Genomic DNA, 22,782 nt, shown 5'->3' on the forward strand with positions numbered 1-22,782 from the left:
GTGGGTTTTCCAGCAGAAACAACTGATATATACATACTGCTTTCATGCCTGATGCATAGATTAAAGAAAGGTTGCTCTTGAGTAAAGTCTTGCAGTACACAATACCCATAATCTCAAGATTCAACACAAATACTGGACCCAGATGAAACATGCTGTGGTGGTCAGAAAGTTCTGATTTGAGTCTGCTTTCTGTGTGAAGTTTGCATGAGCATCCATTGGTTTTTTCTTGGCCATCCAGCTTCATCATGTAGTCCATTTCAAAGATTATTTTAAGATTCAGAAGTTTAATCTAGCCACAGGGGTTGCAAGCCAGTTGCCTCTGTGCCGGTCCCAAGCCCGGATAAATAGAGAGGGTTGCGTCAGGAAGGGCATCCGGCGTAAAAATTGCCAAAATAACCATGCGAATCATCCACAACACTTTAGACATACCGGATCGGTCGAGGCCCGGGTTAACAACGACCGCCACCGATGCTGTTAACCTACAGGGTGTCGGTGGAAATTTGACTACTGTTGGTCGAAGAAAGAGGGGAGGCAGAAGGGTCCGTGGCCAGAGAGAGAAGGGAAAAGGCAGGAACATAGGTTTGAGAATAGGGACTCTTAACGTTGGCACAATGACAGGGAAAGGCAGAGAGCTGGCAGACATGATGGAGAGAAGGAAGGTAGATGTACTGTGTGTGCAGGAGACAAGGTGGAAGGGCAGCAAGGCACGTAGTATTGGAGGAGGATACAAACTGTTCTATCATGGTGTTGATAGGAAGAGAAACGGGGTAGGAGTGATTCTGAAGGGGGAGTTTGTAAACAGTGTTCTAGAGGTGAAAAGAGTCTCAGACAGGATGATGAGCCTAAAGTTAGAAATTGAAGGGGTGATGGTGAATGTAGTCAGTGGGTATGCGCCACAGGTTGGCTGTGAGTTAGAAGTGAAGGAGAGATTCTGGAGTGAGTTGGATGAGGTCATAGAGAGTATCCCCAGAGGAGAGAGAGTTGTTATTGGAGCAGACTTTAATGGCCATGTTGGTGAGGGCAACAGAGGTGATGAGGAGGTGATGGGCAGGTTTGGTGTGAAGGAAAGGAATCTGGAAGGACAGATGGTGGTGGACTTTGCGAAGAGGATGGAAATGGCGGTAGTCAACACTTACTTCCAGAAGAGAGAGGAACATAGAGTGACATACAGAAGTGGAGGTAGGAGTACTCAGGTGGACTACATCCTATGTAGACGAGGTCATTTGAGAGAGGTTAATGACTGCAAAGTGGTGGTAGGAGAGAGTGTAGCCAGACAGCACCGCATGGTGGTGTGTAAGATGACTCTGGAGGTCAGGAAGAAGAAGATAGGGAAAACAGAAAAGAAGACCAAGTGGTGGAAGCTACAGAATGAAGAAACTTGTGAGGAATTTAGGCAGAAGTTGAGGCAGGTCCTGGGTGGTCAGGATGAGCTTCCAGAGGACTGGGAAACTACAGCAGAGATTATCAGGGAAACAGGTAGGAAGGTGCTAGGTGTGTCATCTGGAAAGAGGAAAGACGGTAAAGAGACTTGGTGGTGGAATGAGGAAGTACAGGAATGCGTCCAGAGGAAGAGGTTGGCTAAAAGGAAGTGGGATGTAGAAAGGACTGAGGAAGGTAGACAGGAGTACAAGGAAGCGCAGCGTAGAGTGAAGAGAGAGGTGGCAAAGGCCAAACAGAAAGCTTACGATGAGCTATATGACAGGTTAGACACAAAGGAAGGAGAGAAGGACTTGTACAGGCTAGCCAGACAGAGAGACAGAGATGGGAAGGACGTGCAACAGATAAGGGTGATTAAGGACAGAGATGGAAAGGTGCTAACAACCCAAGAGAGTGTACAGAAAAGATGGAAGGAGTATTTTGAGGAGCTGATGAACGAGGAAAATGACAGGGAAAGAAGGGAGGAAGATGTGGTTGTTGTGGAGCAGGAAGTAGCAGAGATTGGAAAGGATGAGGTTAGGAAGGCTCTGAAAAGGATGAAGAGCGGAAAGGCCGTTGGTCCTGATGACGTACCTGTGGAGGTATGGAAGTGCCTAGGAGAGACAGGAGAGGAATTTCTAACGAGGTTGTTCAATAGGATTTTAGAGAGTGAGAAGATGCCTGAGGAATGGAGGAGAAGCGTTCTGGTTCCGATCTTTAAGAACAAGGGTGACATGCAGAACTGCAGCAACTATAGAGGAATAAAGTTGATGAGCCACACAATGAAGCTGTGGGAAAGAGTAGTGGAAGCCAGGCTTAGGAAGAAGGTGGAGATCTGTGAGCAGCAGTATGGTTTCATGCCCCGTAAGAGCACCACTGATGCCATTTTTGCTTTGAGAATGTTGATGGAAAAGTACAGAGAAGGTCAGAAGGAGCTGCATTGTGTGTTCGTAGATTTAGAGAAGGCGTATGACAGGGTGCCGAGGGAGGAGCTGTGGTACTGTATGAGGTCGTCTGGAGTGGCAGAGAAGTATGTCAGAGTAGTTCAGGACATGTATGAGAGAAGTATGACGGTGGTGAGATGTGCTGTAGGTCAGACAGAGGAGTTCAAGGTGGAGGTGGGACTACACCAAGGATCAGCTTTGAGTCCTTTTTTGTTTGCTATGCTGATGGACAGGCTGACAGATGAGGTAAGACAGGAATCTCCCTGGACAATGATGTTTGCGGATGACATTGTAATTTGCAGTGAGAGTAGAGAGCAGGTGGAGGAACAGCTAGAGAGGTGGAGGTTTGCTCTGGAAAGAAGAGGCATGAAGGTCAGTCGTAGTAAGACAGAATACATGTGTCTGAACGAGAGGGATCAAGGTAGAAGCGTTAGGTTACAGGGGGCTGAGGTGAAGAAGGTGCAGGAGTTTAAGTACTTGGGGTCAACAGTTCAGTGTGATGGGGAGTGTGGAAAAGAGGTGAAGAGGCGAGTGCAGGCAGGTTGGAGCGGGTGGAGGAAAGTGTCAGGAGTGTTGTGTGACAGAAGAGTGCCAGCAAGACTCAAAGGAAAGGTGTACAAGACAGTGGTGAGACCAGCTCTGCTCTATGGGTTAGAGACGGTAGCAGTGAGACAGAGACAAGAGGCTGAGATGGAGGTAGCGGAGATGAAGATGTTGAGGTTCTCTTTAGGAGTGACCAGGTTAGACAGGATAAGGAACGAGTACATCAGAGGGACGGCTCATGTTGCCTGTGTTAGCGACAAAGTCAGAGAAGCCAGACTGAGATGGTTTGGACATGTTCAGAGGAGGGATAGTGGATATATTGGTAGAAGGATGTTGGAGATGGAGCTGCCTGGCAGGAGGGCAAGAGGACGGCCAAAGAGGAGATATATGGATGTCTTAACAGAGGACATGAAGTTGGCTAATGTTAGGGTAGAAGATGTCCATGATAGAGTGAGGTGGAAAAGGATGATTCGCTGTGGCGACCCCTGATGGGAAAAGCCGAAAGAGAAAGAAGAAGATTTTAAGATTCAGAAGTTTCTGAATTTTCCTGAGTTTCCTGTCTATGTAGTTCAGACGTTCTAGACTGCTGGGATAGAAACAGAATAAATGGAAGAAGGGTGAATGTCGGGACAGAAGCTAAGCTAGCCACTGACCTGTAACTCTCATAATGTACCACCTTCTTGTGTTCTTATTGTATCTGTGACTTTGTCTTTTGTTTTGTCCTGTTTTATGTTTCCTGCCTAGGGACTATGGATGCAAATTAAGCATCATTGCTATAATCCAGCATGTTTACGCCTATCATTGTTTGGTAGATGTTCATTAATGTGCACTGTCCCTATTAAATAAAGCTTCAGCAACAGACCTTCATGTTGCTTCAGAGTATTGCCAAAAGGTTGTGTCTCACAGCTACTACGAACATTTTGAGCATATTGCGTGGATGAAAATTGGTTATATATCTGGAAATCTTTGGGGGAAATCTCCACGGATATATCAGCAATAAACCTATTAAACCATAGATGAAATACGAATAAACATAAAAAAACACGTAAATCAACATTGAACATGAAGCGTGCAAGATTATTGCGCTGTTTATATGTAATTCATAAGTGTGTATAAGTGATATGAAGGTTAAACTTTGGTGGTACATGCGTGAAACGTCTCGTAAACATACGTGAAACAGTCGTGGTAATTCACGCACAATTGCTTACAATTTTACGAAAAAATGGCATATAAACTACGTAGAATAGACTTAAACTGTGTAATTCTCGACCAACCAAAAATTTTGAACTGCACGACACCGAATTCGGTTAAAGACCCGAAACACGTAAGAATGACATACATCACACGTGTTTCAGGAAAGACAGACATTTCATACCTGGAAAATGCACAAGTGGCTTCAAGCAGCTGTCCTGATGTGCATCCTGATATGCATTGTACCTTTTTTGTTTCATGTCTGACTTTGTTGCCCATTTTTTTATTCATGAATCATCCAGTTGTAATAGCAGTCAATACGACCCAACGGGATCCTTACCTTCTTCTCATCGACATCTTTGCCTCCAACCGATTTCAGCTCCTCCCCTCATTAATCTTTACTCTAATGGTGCATGTTTATCTCCATGAGCTTCTCCCATCATCTCTCTCTATCTCACTGCTCATTGGCATAAATGAAATGCTTTTTCTTGCTGCTCCTCCACTCACGCTGCAGACACACCACTGATGTTCTGCAGGCCTGAGTGCTTGTCTTGTCGTCTTTGCACCACTTTGCTCTTTTCTTCTTTAGCGCCCGCCTTCATCCAGTCATTTACTCACTAACTGCACTTATTTATTAATGAATATGCATTTATTATTTATGTTGAATGTAAGTAAACCGCAAAAGGCCAACATTATTTGTCTAATATCTACTCAAACTAGCATAAGGCACTTGATGCAAAAATAAAATAACTTAACAGTCGCACACATGTGAGAAATCATTCTTAAAAGATCATACATTTTACTTGTAATAAGGAAGAATAGGTCTTTTTTAATACAAGGAAGCACGGTGGATGCAGTTTCATGTTGGAGATACGTTTAGAGGATGCATAGAGACATTTTAGAAGAAAAAAAACAGCAGATTGCTCAAGCTGTTAAACAGATTAAGGCCACCTCAAGATGAGACTGTCACAGTTTGGATTTAGTGATAATTTGAAGTACTTGGTAATTTACCGAACAGATCCTGGAGAGATACGTGTGAATTTATTTTCATATTTTACCTTTAAAGGCAACAATAAAAAAAGGCACATGATGATCTGCTCTCCTGAGGAATAGACCCAATGGCTTCCCATATGCCACAGAGTGATAAAAGGAGTGGCCATCGAGGTTGTACCTCCAAGAAACACAATGAAAGTGCACTCATGCAGATCCTGCTTGTGTTTGATTGTGCTGCATTGTGCTCACAGACAGCCAGTTAATTGAAGATGATGTCACAGATAAAGACTCCTGACTGGACCATTTTTCTCTGTTTGCCTGCAGCTCTTCTGTGCCCTTTCTTCAGTTTCATTTTCTTTTTCATCAAGGTCAGAATTTGTCCCTAAACCTTGCGTCGTGTTAGAACCGTCTACTGGCTTCAGGTTTACAGTTTTCAGTTTTGCTCCAAACTCTGAAGCTTTGATGTGGCTGTAAGGAGATGTTAACTCATTTCTTTGGATCTTACACCTACTAAATGTCCTTTTGTACTTTTCTTCTCACCACAGCGCGGGAGGAGAACGTGGCGACTTTTCGTGGCTCCGAGTACTTCTGCTACGATCTCTCCCAAAACCCCATCCAGAGCAGCAGCGACGAGATCACGCTCTCCTTCAAGACGTGGCAGCGTAACGGCCTTATCCTGCACACGGGCAAGTCTGCAGACTACGTCAACCTGGCGCTGAAGGACGGGGCCGTCTCCCTGGTCATTAATCTGGGCTCGGGGGCCTTTGAAGCCATTGTGGAACCGATCAACGTAAAGTTTAATGACAACACGTGGCATAAGGTCAAAGTGACTCGCAACCTCCGGCAGGTGAGACACAACGATGCAATGCACTATGGGAAACCTTTAAGGAGGATACCAGATTGATGCTGCCCTGTTGATGTTTAGCTAATTTAACCCTGTAAAGCCCACTACATCCAAAGTTGACAGTAATTTTCTGAAATTAAGAAAATTATTAAACCCATTGCTGTCTTGAACTGATTATCAGCAAGTTTTGCATTTCTTCGGTATAGAAAATGACAATAGATGAGTTGTTCTCACCATGAAGTCTTTGAAACATTTGCCAAATCCTTATTGAGATTTCACAGAAGCAGCCATTTTGAAATGAGCGGTAAAATCTCTACTACTGCCCCTAGTGGAAAGATGATGCACTACAGGGGCAGACAACATAGACCAGTGTTTTTCAATCTTTTTTGAGTCACGGCACACTTTAACCTTGACAAAAATCCCGCAGCACACCAGCATCCAAAATTTAAAAAAAAAAGGAGAAACTCATGGTCTGCATTGATCTACAGCGCTTCCGCAATCTCACATGTATTTTTGTGATAATTGTGGCAGAAAAAGCTGGAAGTTGCAGCTGTTTTTTTTCTAAAAGATGTAATAAAAGTTAAGTTAGAAGATTTAAAAACTGTTTTATGTGTGTTCGCTGTGGTTTCAAGACTTTTAACAAGTAAGACTCATTGTGCGCAGAGACGCTGTCACTTTAACCCAGTGCATCATGGGAGATGTAGTGTAACCAGCCGTCAAACGCAGACAGATTAGCTTCTCTGAGCTTCATTGTTTTGTTCACTAGTTCCACGGTCTGATACCGGATTCTGTGGAAAGCTACACCGCTAAAGACGAGCTTCAGCTGGTCTTTTTGTTGGAACTAAGCGACTTATGAGCAGAATCGGAACAAGGAAGTGAAGACTTTAACCACTTCTGATTGGTCAGACTGATGGCGTGTGATTAAGCCTCCAAGAATGATTGGTGGAGACAGTTAAAAGGGAGGGACTTTTTCAAAAACAGCTGAAGCTGCGGCTAAATCGTGGTACCGTCATACTTATCAAAATGTCTTTAATAGAATCAAATAAACAGAAAGAAAAAAGTACTTTACGATCTTTCATATTTTTAACTACTCAGTGTTTTATCAGGGCCTGTTTGGATGAACACAGAGCTGATTTCCTGGAGATTGGAAAATGTTTTTAGATCAGTTAAGGAGGGCAATTTCCCACGGCACACCTGACCATCTCCCACGGCAGACTAGTGTGCCGCGGCACACACTTGTTAAAAAACACTGACACAGACAAAGTTATATCCAATGGGTTTTAAGGAAAGTTTGGATCAAGCTAATGAGATAACGGTCTCAGACATGTGTATATCAAGTATAAAAGAAAATGTATCTATTTTATTTAACAAGGAAAAAAAAACATTAAGATCAAGATCTTTTTAACCTAATGTTGTAACAGACAGCATGAGAGTGCCAAAGTCCAACAAATGTAACTTGTTGATCGGTAACAATTTCCAACAACTCTGGCACTGACGGATGACATTTTTTTCTCTGGTACATAGAAAGGAACAAAAAAAATCTAAAGGAGGCAAGTTTGGATAATTTCAGTTCAGTTTGGAGAGTGTTCCAAGCAGAGGTCGCAGAAAAATAGTAGTAAACTGACAAAAGAAAAGCGATCTTTGGTGCTGGTGGACTGCCTTTTCTCCAAAAAGGATTTCAGATTTCCTGAATAGATATTACGGTTTGTGTCTGTAAATGCATTTAAGTCAGGTTTTTTTTCACCAGGGTTCCACAGAATATAATGTGAGCTGATGTCAGCCTCCCCAATCATCCATGGTCATATCTAGGCTTTAGCTTTGAAAGGTTTAATGATAGATCAGACAGAAATGTAGATGTGTGGAAAAAATACGTCAGGTCTCAAATTTCATGGCCATATAAAGGATTATACAAAGTTACACCCGACAAAAACATTAACTGGTGGTACAGAAGACACCCCCCCCCCCCCCAAAAAAAAAAAGGGAAGTAGAACTTAAATATAAACGTAGAACAGGTTTCTGCCTCACTGTTACAGTACAAAGGTGAGGAAACGCGATCAGTTCTGCAACTCTGTAAGGGACTGGGAATGAGTACAGTTCAGTTTGCAGGGGGGGAACAGCTTTTATCAGGCTGTTGTGTGTCTGCTCTGATTTTTAGATAACTGTCAATCTTCAGACACTCAGAAAAGAAACAGAAGAACACGGATAAATTTGTGTGTTTGTGATACAAAAGAACAGAAAACCTTTGCACAACTCATAGATGATGTTCTCATGTTTTGGAGTAAGTTATTAATAGTTTCATTGTTGTTGTTTTTTTAAATCATTTTAGATTGTTTTCTCTGCATTTTTGTGCATTTCAAATGCTTTTTTTGTTTTGTTTCTATGTCATAAATCACTTCATCCATCTCACCTTCCTGCTCAGCTAACAGGCTCCCAGTATGATTTGGTAAACAAACTCCACTGTATGGTAGATATCCCCGTTTTTGTCTTTATTTTGCTTTGCTGTGGACATCTTCATCAATTTCTGACTTCCCTCTTTAAAAAGGTTCTGACTTTTTCAAGTTGGAACGCCTTTAATACATATTTCTTTTAGTTTTTTCTGTCTTCCTTTGGTGTGCATGAAGTAAAGGGTTTGTGCATGACTCTGCAAACAAAAGGCATGTTTATTAATTAATCAAAATGCAATTCAAGCAGACTTGTGGGTATATTCTGTTCTGTTGTTAAATGCATGTCTATCTAAAGTTTAAATCATTGCCTCACATCCTCTGTCATAATCTTTTCTTTTGAATTCATGAATTCACACGTATTTAAGTGATTTTTAGCGTATTACTTTTTTACTTACCTGCAAGAAAATGCCTTCGGTGTCAGACACGTAGAAACACTTTAATACAGTTTCTGTCCAATTTTAGTCAGTATTTTTACCTCTTTTCATCCCTCCATTCTGAGATGAAGAGTTTACAAAAAATCACATCATACATTTTTGGCTGAGTATTTTTCACAGGAAAAAAATAGTCTTTCCCCAGAAAAATCTAAAATTACTGTAATTTATCATAATTCATGTGCATAAAAAGAGCCGTCACATGCCTAGTCATTTTTTTATTGTTAACCCAACAACATAACAGTACTTCTTCTATTTTAACAAGTTCTCAGAACATTTTTAGATTCCCTCACATTCTTACATTTTATTATCAACAACTAGTTTGACTTTGAAAGGACTTTCAGCAAAAGTCCACAGGACAATTATCTTCCCTGTTGGCCTGTCGTCACTAGGTGACGATATCAGTGGATGGGATTCTCACCACCACCGGTTACACCCAGGAAGACTACACCATGCTGGGCTCCGACGACTTTTTCTATGTGGGTGGAAGTCCCAGCACAGCCGACCTGCCTGGATCTCCCGTCAGCAACAACTTCATGGGCTGTCTGAAGGAGGTGAGGCGCTGCACTCTCTGTCTGCTCTTTTTTTGTTCAGCACAACTGTGGGAGCTGACAAAAGCAATGCTTTTGCAGAGATGGAAGGGTTTTGGTTTGCATCCAGAGTAAATTTTTCAGGTTGTGTTGAATTCAGAAGATATCAGCAAAGAGATGCACAAAACGGCCTGAGATCAGTTTCTGCTGGGAAAATGTAATCGAAAGGCTTTAACAATTGTGGTTATTTGTGCCAAATATCACATCACAGATGTTCAAATGAACCTGCAGCTCAAGCATGATCAGTCACTTTAAATACTCTCTGGTTCCTTTATTGAATAAAAAAAAAACTGGAGCCAAGTCCATTCATCCAGTAACCACTAGGAGTTTATGACCTTTTTTTTCCAACCATTTTTTTATACAGGGATATGGTCACTTGTCTGGTTTTGCAGACGCCTTTTCATACTTTCACATTCATACCTGGGGGCTTCCAGGAGAAATTCAGATCAGCTGAAGTTTGTGGAGTGAAGAGGACTAAATGAGCCCGGAGCAAAGGCTGCTGGGTAACTTTTTCCCCCCAAATGCTGTTGGTTGCAAGACTTCGATCTCTTCAGGCAGTCCAAATTCACCATAAAAATTAACATTCAGGGCACAAAATGGACCACAGGTGTAGATTTCCAAGAATCTTATAATTTAGTTTTGGAATTCCACACAGATGGGGCGGTGTGGCCTTTTAATTGACAGGTGACCATCAAATTCTCACCTCTAGGGGTGCCTCACCTCTATTTTTTTTTTTTTTTCATATAAAGTAAATCCAGGCTGGATTCACATCGCTCTCTCAAACCTCAGTGGGTCACATGACCACAGTGATTCGTATGGTCACTGGTCCTTTATCACAGTATAACCAATCTCTTTTTTCTCTCTGTATTTTTAAATATTATTTTTTAGCTGACATGCGCAGGCATCATTATCGATCCTCTGAAAGGAAAAAAAAACTTGTTTTTACACCACATCAAAGCTGCTTCAGTGTCATTTTAATCTTCTCTCCTTTCGATGTGTTTCTCCCTTAATACTTGTGTCAAACTGGATCAAAATAAACCTGATGAATCTAGATGATAATATTCTGGTTTTCTAATCTGATCTGATGATTTTTTTTCGTATGATCAGTTCAATAAATCATATAATGATTCAAGTATTGGGCAGAAGTCTGTATCAAATCAATAATGTGGGCTCCATAGAAGTCCTAAAATATGCCTGTATCTTCAAAGTAAAGTAACTGGGAATACTCATGTGGACTCATATCAGCCTGTTAGGTAGGACAGCACTTCCTTTTCTTTTTCCTGCTGTTTCTCCACATTTAGATGATCAGTTCATTCCGTCCTTGTGAGGGAAGGAGTGAAGGCAAAGCTGAAATAGTTTTGGACGGATCCTCTGAGACTCCTAAACCTGCAGTTTGTCGCTCGACGTCATTTTTTATTTCAGCCTGCTCGCTAAAGAGTCTTTTTTGAGGATTTTATAAAGAACAATGTCATCTAAAACCCTAAAGCATTTCACTGCGAAACAACACATGATTGAGACAATACAACTTCCAAACTCAACTTTTGTGTTTCCTCACCAATGAAAACAACTTTAGAAATGACAGAAGAAACAAAGAAAAAGCCATTTAATGTAAGCTTTGCAGATGTAAAGGTTACAGTAATGCAGTGATAGCAGATCAACAGTTATGCTGTAAAGTATTCCATTTTTCTGTGTGTGTTGTTTTTTTTACACTGTCAATTCAATTCAATTCAATTCAATTCAATTTTATTTGTATAGCCCAAAATCACAACAACAGTCGTCTCGATGGGCTTCGAAGTAAAACATGAAATCAAAAGGATCACGAATACAAAGAGTTCAATAGAAAAATACTAAAATGAACTAACAAACTGACTAAGCTATACTGGCATCCCTGCCCTTAGACCCCCCTTCGCGGTAAGGAAAAACTCCCAAAAAAAACGGATTCCGGAAAAAACGAAGAAACCTCAGGGGTGCCCACATGAAGGAGGGATCCTCCCCCAGGACGGACAGGCGATTTACCAGAACTCTTAGAGAAGAATTAACTTATCTAAATCTACAACTACATATATAAAAGTCCAGCAGACGAGCTTCATCCAGCCGTGGTTATCGGGACAGTCAAAGGCGCGAGTCGAGCCAGAGGCAGGATCCACAGCCAGGTGTAGGAGCAGGAGCAAAACTGTCAAACTGAAGGCATAGCAGCGGCCTATGAAAGCAGCTTTTAAGGGATATTATCGGTAACAAGTTTGAGGATGTCACAGTTGGCTCAGCGAGCCAGCCCACACACAACAAACACACATTTTAATATAACGTTCCCTGCAGCTGATGATGTCATGTTGTAACACTTAACTGGAACCAGTGGAGAGCACGGGGAGCGTGTTGGCCTGGCTTTCTCGCGCACACACAGTGAGATGCATCATATGGCTGCAGGGAGATGGAGGAAGTGGCGCGGTAGTCATTTAATCCCCCTCTGGCCTACTTCCTGATCTGTGGCATGCTGGGCCCGTTTGCAGCTCCTGTCAAACATGTGCACAGACTCACACATCCACTCGCTTTCACAGAGATGAGCAGCTTTTCCTCCAAAATGAACAATGAAAAAACAATGAGCGTCAGACTTTTGTCACAACGCATCGTCAAAAAACTACAAAGGCCAGCAGCAGAGAGGATGACGCCTACGTTTCTGTGTTACACAGGATTTCTCTCAAAGTTTTTGAGTTTCTGCAGCTAATTTAGGGTTTGATTGAGAAAAAACAATGACAGCAAACATGAATTTATTATTGACTGAGAAGAGGTGAGCTGTACTAAAAACTAACGTTAAGCCCAAAAATGTCAACAAATTAAACCCAGAACAAAAAATGACAGACCTCAACTAAAGCAATAAAAAATAGAAGTTTAACATGCTCACATCATTTGAAATATAAATCAATAAGTAACAAAACTAGTATTCTTTCCATACAATCAACATCTGTCATAACTTCTTCTTTTTTAATCTTCTGACATCAAAGGGTGTTGCTGTGCAAGGCCTGATGAAATCAGGAGCAAGTCTAGAAGTTGTGTTAAAACGTGCAGAACTTCCTTTTATAGTTTCTTCCACACGTACCTTTAAAACAGTTTTAAACCTAAAAAAATCCTCACATTCTCTGTCATCCTGATTGATACAGTTTAGGGGAAGAATCACAGAATATCAGGGCAGTGATCGGATTTATCAGTGCTCTCCCTCCATCCACAAAAATAAAGAATAATAAAGTTTTGGATCAAATGCAAAAGCATGTCCAAAGAATACAACACCTTGGTGGGAAGAATGAGGTCAAATCTGACAGAAGAAGCTCTCAGCTCCAAGCTGTTTGCTTTGCAGATAAACAGGACAAACTAAGAGGAGAAGAACATGAGAAATAAATACTCAACTGAAGCTGTTGAAGATGTGTACCTGCAAGATTGGAAAAGCATCCTAACATCCTTTGATCATCACAATTCTCAGTTCTTTCACAAACAGGATTTGCTGCAGCAAAGACAGAAAAAGGCAAACTTTACTGAAAGTCTGCTGATGCAGAGCTTGTTGTCGAACGAGTGGGCAATAGTTTGCAGCAAAGGTTACTTTTATATAGCATGGTAACAAAACATTTTTAATAAACAATTGGAACATTTATTCTGCTTACTTTTTGTGTTGTAAACAAATCTCAGAGTGTCAAATCAAAAAGTGGTGGGAGCTGAGAAGAAATCAGTGTCATGGGTCTTTCTTCAATGGTTATTACATTTCTTTTATTCAAAATTTGCGTTGAATTTGAGTGAGAAACCTCTGGTTGATGCAAAAGCTTTTACTGTGAAGTGTGTGTAACACCAGACCAAACTGATTTAGAGTAATTCTGTCCCAAAAAATTAACTAAAAATTGAAGAATTTTTAAGAAATAAATGAGAAACGTTTTATGCTTTTTGACAGAAAGCGAATAAAATCGCCTATTTAAAAAAAAAAACAGAAAGCCCAATCAGAGGTTAGATTCTCGCTTTAAAATATCTGTTTGTTTGATTTACTGAAAGTCTGACTGTCTGACAGAGATGAGAGCATCATATGTCTGATCATAAAGAGATTTTCCATCCCAATAATTCTGCTTGCTCAGATTTTCCGACAAACGTCAGTCATTTTCTCACTTTGATCTGAATTTCACTGCAACACAAATCTGAATATTTCTTTTTCATTCCTGTAATCATTTGTATTTGGGGTCAAGAATTCAACCAGTCTGCTTCCCCGTGACCACATATCACAAACACACAAATTCATCCGTGCACGCTCCCTCACCTCACTCCCACTAATGGCCGCCCCTCCCACCCACGCATCTGCAGCACCCCCCCCCAAACCTCCCCCCCAGTCTGCTGGCCGCCACCTCCTCGCCCTCAGCTTGCTGCCATTACAACTAATTTGCCTGCTGCCAATGCTCTCGTCCTCGCCATCCTCCAGGCAGCATCATGGGTAAATGTTTTGTTACCATGGCACCAGGTACTGGTTGCCCTTGGTAGCTCCTTCGGCAGGCTGGCCGTGATTATTCTGCCTTTCATAACCAGCAATTACAAAGAAAGCCTACATCTCAAAACCTACAAAATACATAATGGCCTACAATAACACATAATTGCTGTAATTGTCGTTGCCATCGTACCTCCATCAGCCACTTGCATGGAGACTCCTGACTGCGCCCGAATACAGGAGCCAACGAAGAAGCACAAAGGAGGAGTTCATGGACAGAAAGCAGAAGCAGGAGCATCAGTGATGGCGGCTCGCTGCTGATCCAACATCTCCGTGTCTCCTGCACTCACGGTTGAAATGATGCTGATGCGAGGCAGAGCCAGGCTTTAGCCACCTCAACACACCGCGTCTAACTGTTTAACCAAAGTCTCTATGGAGTCAAAACGGCTGGAAATATAAAGAGATTTAGGCAAAAAGTGATCAAAACAATTTCTTATGACTAAAAAGGAAATACATTTTTAGGTATTCTGTAAATAACTTTTTAAGTTTGTGTGTTTTGATTGATTGACTTTTCTTAATACACATTTCCTCAAAACCCTCAAACAGTCCAGACTAAATTAGTTCTGTTACCATAAAAACCTGAGGAGCAAAGTTGTGGTCCGTTTAAGTCTGGAAAAAAAAAAGCTACAGCTGTTCTAAACACAAAACCCTTTTTATTTTTTAAACTTTCAGTCCTAACGCCACAGCAAACTCTTTTATGGGCTCATCCAACCAGAAAACACTTTTTCAACCATCATGAACTGTTGTAGATTGAAAACACTTCCTAAGAAGACAATCGTGATAAAACTTCATAAATTTCAGTTCAGTTCAGTTTATTTATAAAGCACGAGTTCGACTCATGGTGTGGGGCCATAAAACCCACATCTATGGATTATCTATTGTTGCTCATTTAATTGGTTGCAAAGAATGTTGCAAAAAATTGCTGCACATATTAAACCAGATCTTTCTTTACGTATAAAAGTGTAACAGTACACTTTACCTTATTTTATATTCTTACAGATAAAATGGATCTATGTATCTGTCTGGAAAGCAGATCACGAATGAAGAAAATGTAAAATCACCCCTCCCCCCCAAATAAAGTAAAAAAAAGTCCTGCAGCTTTTCTGGTATTGGATTATCTTTTACTGCAGTGATCAATTATAATGTTGATTTAAATAATGTTTCTGTCACATTTATGGAACATAGATAGTATGTATTACTATTAAACAAAAACAGATATGTTTAAATCAGTAGAAGCTTTGGTGTTTTAGTGTTCTGAGTGAAAATAAAAACAATTAGAACTCATACTGACAGAACAAAAGCCACAAAAACGGAATTAGAAAATCGCCAACCCCCTCATATTTACAGAGGAAGAAAATACTTTTGACTTATTTAAACTAAAGGTTTGTTAAAAAAAAGGTTTTTAGAAATTGACATGTCTTTGGAAGTTGTTTTAAATGCATTTTAGTACTTTGTTATAGCGCCGCATCCCTGCAGTTCAACATTTTTATTTTTATTTAAAATGTATCATTTAATTGAGCCAGCATGAGTCCCCTGGAAGAGAAGAAAGTTGTTGTTTTTTTTCTGTCATAAAACTTGTAAAAAAGTTTTTGGAATTCATTGTTTTGCTCGTACATCAGGGCTTTGTGACAGTTTGAAGAAGAAAATGTGATACAAGCAGAATGAGTCTCCTCAAGATTCTCCTTCAAGTCCTTCTGTTGATGTTTAGATTGAACTCCATTCATTTACATTTTGCAGTTTGTTGCAGTCTGTTTTTCACACTAATGATAGATCTAAGAGCACCACCATCATCCTCCTTCTGACGCTCAGGGAGAGTTCAGGTCCACAAAGGGAACACTGCCACCCTGTGGATCAGAGCACACACTGCACTTTCTTTTTTTTTTTTTTTTTTTTTAGGTGTCTCGTGTCGACACCATGTGACCACTAATACTAGCAGAGCAGCCTGTTAGGAGCTGTGGCTGCAGGTGTGTCTACATGGGGATTACATGGATTTGCAGATTTTTATGCTGCAAACTTTGTCAGCAGACAAAGACAGACGTCCAGGGGTGGTTGAGTGGGTTTGCTGCACTCAGTCAGCATTGTGTGGCGTAACGGGACATTTTCATGTATAAAGCCTGGATTTTCATGAGGACAGAGCTGATTTTTTGGTTTTTGGGAGGGGGGGGGGCTGATTTCCGGCCGCAGACATGTTGTGTTTCAGTGCTGCTTCTCATGCACAGATAAGCGTGTGTGAGTGTGTAATGATGTGTGTCATTGAGGCCTGCTGGAGGAGATAATGCAGTGATGGATTTTCCCTCACCTCAGCTGCCCAGGTCTTCACAAGCCTCCATCTGTGCACGGCGGCTCCTGCGTTTGCATGAACCCTCAGTGTGTGTGTGTGTGTGTGTGCGCTGGCTCTCATCAGGTTTTCCGATCACTTACCTCTCATGCTTCATTCTCATGTTAACCTGCCATCTGCGGTGCACTGATAAAGCTCCTTTTGCGTGTTGAAAGACCTTTCTGCTTTAATTGTTGGGAGGTGGAGGAAGCTGAAAGTGACTTGTCAAATTGTCAGCTGTGCCCTTCATTTCTGCTCCTCCTCCTCTCCAAACGCGCCGTTTGTGGCGTCCTTGTCAGCAGAAGTGCGGCGGAAGCAGAGGTGTACAGTCACTGGACAGATAATCTGGGTATTTCCCTAAAGAGAGTGGATTCTTGTTGAGACGCAGATTCCCAGCAGTGCTGTGTGAACTGAAGAGGAGGTCTAAACGCTGAGGCCATCCATTCGGCCTGCATTCTTTCAACCCTTATGAGAACATTAAACGCAAATAAACTATTTAATAAACTTTTTAAACGAAATGAATGTAAACATGTTTTAACATAAATTACTGTGAATTTCAGATTTGAACACCAGAAACAAAATAAAGAAAACATTGTGTACAAAATGTGCAGTGATTAAAAAAAGGTTTCATTTTGTGAGAGAAAGATATTGATTTAGAAATGTTAGAATTGATGTAATCTCTGTTTGTTGTAATTCGTTTTTTGGTCAATTATCACACCAAGAAGTGTTTATTTCAGACACTCTTTCAATTCCTTTATTGTCAGCCATAATTATTAGTCTCGTTTGTTCTATTTCCAAACGTGACATATTTATTTAAGTTCTTCTTCAGATCAAACCAACTCTTAAATTTAGTAAATTAATTTTAGCTGCATCCAAAAGCTCCTTTCAAATTATCTCCAGTGAAATATGCAACAGCAGAGAGTCTAGATTCCAGAAATTGGACTTATGAGAGCAGAGGAGACGGGAAAAGGAGAGGCAAACAGCAAGTGTTGTCAGTCTCCTTGCACCTCCAGGGATGAGTTGATTTACTGTCAGATCTGCTGTGGGATTATCAATAATCTCAGCCTGGCCCCTCAATCTACTCGCTCAGCCATCTCAGACTGGAGAACCAGCAGCAGAGGCATTATGATAAAAAAAAAGGCATGCGAAAGAGTGTGTTTGTATACATTGGCGCTCAGATGCAGACAGAGGGAGCTTCTCTGCCCTGAGAATTAGAGGGGGGAAAAAAATGCCTTCAATTTTCCACTTCAGCAGATTTCAATTTAGAGACCCCCCGCCCCCCATGACTCCATCCCCTCTTTGTTACTGACAACATTTAAGCTGCTGTGATAAAAGATTTGTTTCTGAGTCACTTGCTCTCCATCACTTCAAGGACATTTGTCTGAAAAAGGAAGTGTTGGTTTTTCCAGGTGGTCCCCTGATCCGGAAGTCACCTGGATCCACGTTGGCCACCGTTTATTCTATGCAGGTTTATGCAGCTGACTCGTTTTCACCAAAACCTTGATGGAGTGCAGAATCAGAACTGGTATATGTTAAAAAAGAATTTAAAAAAACAACAACAACAGCATATTCTTATTATCAGAAAATATTTTTTTTCACTTTTGTTATATTAACAGAAACATGATAATTTCCCTAAAGGTCTAATTTTAACAACTGCTTTGATATATTTTTAATAATGCAGATAGAGACAACCATTCATGAATTTAAAGGTTAACAATCCGATTGGGATTGACTAAGAGGAAAGGCAAGCTATTGAGCTATTGGTTCAAAGGGAAGGCTTAATTGATATTTATAATTGATAATTGATGATGGCGTGTTGAGTGACGAAACAACCCAGCGTACCTGTAAGTGAGGTAAATCGTCCTTTATCGAAAAGGCTCCAAAGCTTATACGTCAACTGGATTTCATTCAGCTGACACTGGACCTTTTAAAATGCCAGGTAATGGAAGAGTGGTGGCATTCATTGCATCAGGTAAATGTTTGGGAGAGCCCATTATAAAGCAATGACAAGCAAGAGACCCTTTAAAATCCTGAACAAAGCTTTGTATTCAGGGGATGTTGAGAAATATAGCAATGAGCAGCAGCAACAGCGTTTTGTGCAGCCCCCACCAAACAGCAGCACTCTTTATCCCGGTCAAATAAAAGGTACATTAAAGGACGTAACAAAGCAAAGCATGGTCCAGTCAATTTGAGTAAACGTTTCTATGACAACCACTTTAGCCAATCAGGAGTGAGCTTGTTACAGTTTGCTACACAAAATCTGTCAATTAAATGTTTTGAACATTTAATTGATAAAAGTAGACCACCTACTTTCATCAAGGTGTCCGATTGTCCATTTTTTAAATATCTAAAAAAGTTATTTTGATAACAAAAATGTAGCAGAGCAAAGAGACAAAGAATGACTGAGTAACGGCTGTTTATTTTGATATAGAAGTCTGAAGATTTTGGCTTCTTGGAGCCAGCAGGCACTTCCTGTTTGGAATACCAGAGGGGAGGGGTCATTCCGTCCAGGCCATTCATTATATGTTTGTGACTTTAAATCTTTGTCTAAACACTAAAATAAGTCGAGCTATATTGTCCTCACCATAGGTGGTGTATAAGAACAATGACATCCGACTTGAGTTGTCCCGAATGGCTCGACTCCTGGACCAGAAAATGAAAATCCAGGGTGAGGTGTCCTACAAGTGTGAGAATGTGGCTACGCTAGATCCTATCTCATTCGAGACACCAGAGGCCTACATCAGTCTCCCAAAGTGGAACACCAAGCGGATGGGATCCATTTCCTTTGATTTCCGCACAACTGAGCCAAACGGCCTCATCCTCTTCACCCACGGGAAACCGCAGGAGCGCAAAGATGCTGCCCGCAGCCAAAAGAACACCAAGGTTTGCTCATGCACGGTCTTTTTTTGTTTGTAACAAAGAGTCTGTTTCATTTTGATGCGCCTTTTGCTGTCTATGTTGTTACATAGATTCAGAAAAAAATGCATATTTGTTGATTTTCTGTTTTTTTCTCATTCAGGTGGACTTCTTTGCTGTAGAGCTTTTGGATGGCAGCCTGTACCTGCTTTTAGACATGGGCTCAGGGACCATCAAGGTGAAGGCCACACAGACAAAAGTGAATGATGGGATCTGGTATCATGTGGACATCCAGAGGGATGGACGCTCAGGTCAGTTAAATTGATAAAACGGCTCTGGTTTAAAAGAACAGTGTATTATTTATAAAAATGGAAGAACGTGATCAAACACATTCAACAGAAAATGTCCACCAGGAAAAGCATGCAATTTATTATTTTTTAATGACTTAACTGTTTAAGTTTAAAGAAGGTCACTCTTTTAAATGTTCACGCTGAACAATTCACAATGAAAATTTGGGGGGAAATAATCCCGGACAAGCCCCCATTCGAAGTTACAACCAAACATTTTTACAGCAACAAGGTTACCTAAATAAGGTTAGCTGCTCTGTGATAGACCAAGGTCACAGCCATACATCAACTTCTACATCACAAGTGACAGCATCTAAGAAAAAAAGGGAAACAGGGTACAGTTTGTGAACAAGCCCAGGAGTGGGGGTGCCTATTGCATCATATTTTTGCGATTTTTGTTTTTGGTTATCGAGACACTTTCTTCTTATTGTGTTTGACGGGTTTCCCTTCCATCTTTAGGCACCATCTCTGTAAACAGCAGAAGAACCCCTTTTACAGCCAGTGGTGAGAGTGAGATACTGGACCTGGAGGGGGACATGTACTTAGGAGGGCTTCCAACCGATCGCACCAAACTCATCCTACCCACCGAACTCTGGACTGCGATGCTAAACTACGGCTACGTGGGCTGTGTCCGGGACCTTTTCATCGACGGCCGAAGCAAAGACATCCGTCAAATTGCTGAGGCACAAAATGGCGCTGGCATCAAGCCCTCGTGTGACAAACAGACAGGCAAGCAGTGTGAGAGTTACCCGTGCAAGAACCGCGGCATTTGCAAAGAAGGCTGGAATCGATTCATCTGTGACTGTACAGGCACTGGCTACTGGTCACGCACCTGTGAAAGAGGTAAGCAGATGCGTTTTTTTTTTTTTATGTGCACAAACTAAGTCTTACCTAATAAGCATAACTCGTAAAACATCTCAGCAAGAACAGAAGCCCAGAAGGAGTCAGAGTGACAAAAGACCTCCTAACTGCGTCCCTTACAAATTGACTATTGTCCTCAGAGGGTCTTCAGATGTGTTTAGTGCATAGAAGGCTGCTTAAAACTAAGGCTACATTTGGCTTTTAACAGATAAAGGTTTAAACTATAGTGGTTTTCCAAGCTAAACAAATCGATTTTAAAGCCAAATCCTTAGCAGTTGAAAAAAAGTGAAATCCAAAATTTACAACTTAAAGGTTTATGTTATAAAGCGCTTCAACTTTTTTTTTTTTCATAAAGCTAGGAGTTTGTATGGAATCATGTTGGTGCTCATATGCTTAAGTTTTAATTCCTAAACTACTTCTAATTTTTTACTGTTATGTTCAGAAGTTTTGGTAGTCAGTACATTCAAAAATATTTCTAAGTATTTCTCAGAGAATTCTTGCTTTATTTGCTTTCACAGTTTTCTATTATAGTAAAATTATTTTAAAGTTGTTGGAAAGTCTGTGGTAAGAACTTCAGAAGCGAGAATACAATATATGATCTGGGCAAACTTTCATCACACACACTTAGTTTAAATGTGAATATGTTCATGTTAATGACCATAAATGAAAGGGAAAAGACGCAGATTTGGACCATGAGGCATAAATTATCATGGATGGGGTTTAAGATCGCAGTGCAGCTGGGTTTCAGTCAAGGTTGGCTTTGCTAACTTTTACCACACCACCCTTCCCTTTGGAAAATTGGTCATTGCTGTGTGATGAAGAGGTGGGAGACGTTTGTGCTTCATGGCAGCTTTCATATCTTGGCAGCTGTGTATTTTGCCCAGCAGTTGTTTTTGTGCACAGCCTCACCTGCCGTTTGTCTTTGCTCTGACTTCAGACAATTTGTCCAGAGAAATAAAGAACTGCAGCCCTGGGACTTAACGCCTTCAGTAATGGAGCCGCGGATATATCGGCGCTCAAATGGAAAAATATATCTCACTAGCCTGAGATATGAAGCCATTCTCCAGTTGGTCTAATTACCTTGATTTACAGGGTTTAGATGCATCCACTTAAAAATGACAGCAGGAAGGCTCACTTTTGAGGCAGGGCTGTTTATACACTAAATATTTGTATCTCTTTCTTCCTTCATTATTATTATTATTATTATTATGAAGGAGTTAGAGTTACATTAGAGGTCCAATTCTTTCTTCGTAATATTTTAGAATAGCTTGAGGGAAGAATGGAGTTCAAATATGATGAAGGCAAATCAGTATGTGTTGTACTTTAGCAGAAAACAAAAATACAATGCAAGGAAGGAAGATGTCAAATCTGTGTGTATAGATTTTAGCCAATTATTAAAGCTGCTAGTGGCATTGTGGGAAACAGGTTCTATACCCTCCCGAATCCTTGCCGCCTCCTTTTGACCCGGCTTAATGTTTCAGGCCCCTCACTCTCCCCCTCTGCCCCCTGCCACCTGAGTAAAAGCTGCATTTGACAAATTCATGAAAAGAAAAATCACTCATCAGTAGCATAATCACTCAGACGGATTACACCACTTGGATGAACGGTGAAACACTTCAAAGAAGGAAAATTGAATCGATTAGTTCAAAAGGGGCCCAAGTCCAAGATGTTTGCTTTTCCAGGAAATGATTTTACAAATGCTATAATATGAAGCACCTCACCTTTATCATTTCAGAGGACTAACAAACTGAAGTCTCTGGACTTGGGCCCTTCTTGAATTGACCCTTGTGCTATCCTAGGCACTTTAACGTTGGGAGTTGGGTCATCTAGACCCACTAGACAGTGTGTTGAACCTTTTTTCTCCAATGATTTGTGATCTTCACTGGATTGCATCAAATCTCTCCACCTTTATCCACCTTTGTCATGGTAGGAATAACACGTCAATGTAAGGGTGGGGTCATCTAAGATAGCACAAGGGATAAACAGGGGAACTGCCATATTAAATAACTAGTGCTGCCATCTATGGGATAAAGCAAAACCCATGCAAGAGAGACCCAAGTCCGGGAATTTTGCACTTAATACATTTTAAATGTCAAGCATGGTCTATATATTACAACAGACTTGGGACTTTTTTGCACATAATTAGATAGCTTTACCCTTGAAGGCCATAGAACATGTAATATCTCTATTTTGAAAAAAATTGTGGACTTGGGACCCTTTTGAACGAACCGATTCAATTTTAAGACCAGATGCCATGATTGAACCTTCATCAGTATACGTGATGATGGCAGTCATTAGAGGTGCATTGGATGGAAAAAGTGCTGGACAGGAGCAGAGTTGGGAAACACTGACAGGACCAGACGAATGACCCCACTCAGTTCTGACTTCTGACAGTAAGCTAATCAGATATGCAATATGTTGACTGAACTGACAAAGGAGCGGCCAAGTCTTTTAATTTCAAGAACACCCAAGACTTAAAACGACAGTAAAAATAA

The 22,782-nt window shown here is 40.9% G+C and overlaps 1 protein-coding gene across 9 annotated transcripts in view; it reads left to right on the forward strand.

Moving 5' to 3' along the window:
- LOC101169749 (neurexin-3a) overlaps positions 1-22,782 on the forward strand; it is a 166,092-nt gene that overhangs the window by 84,807 nt on the left and 58,503 nt on the right. For all 9 annotated transcript variants that reach the window (XR_002292949.2, XR_002292951.2, XR_002292950.2 and 6 more), the window contains exons 6-10: positions 5,633-5,934; positions 9,199-9,360; positions 18,813-19,106; positions 19,243-19,390; positions 19,886-20,269. Coding sequence is in view for 5 of the 9 variants with exons in the window: in XM_020713761.2 (XP_020569420.1) it covers positions 5,633-5,934; positions 9,199-9,360; positions 18,813-19,106; positions 19,243-19,390; positions 19,886-20,269 (1,290 nt within the window). In the remaining 4 variants the exon portion in view is untranslated. The remainder of the gene's footprint in view (positions 1-5,632; positions 5,935-9,198; positions 9,361-18,812; positions 19,107-19,242; positions 19,391-19,885; positions 20,270-22,782) is intronic.

The sequence above is a fragment of the Oryzias latipes genome, chromosome 22, assembly GCF_002234675.1.
Source record: "Oryzias latipes chromosome 22, ASM223467v1".
NCBI lineage: Eukaryota > Metazoa > Chordata > Actinopteri > Beloniformes > Adrianichthyidae > Oryzias > Oryzias latipes.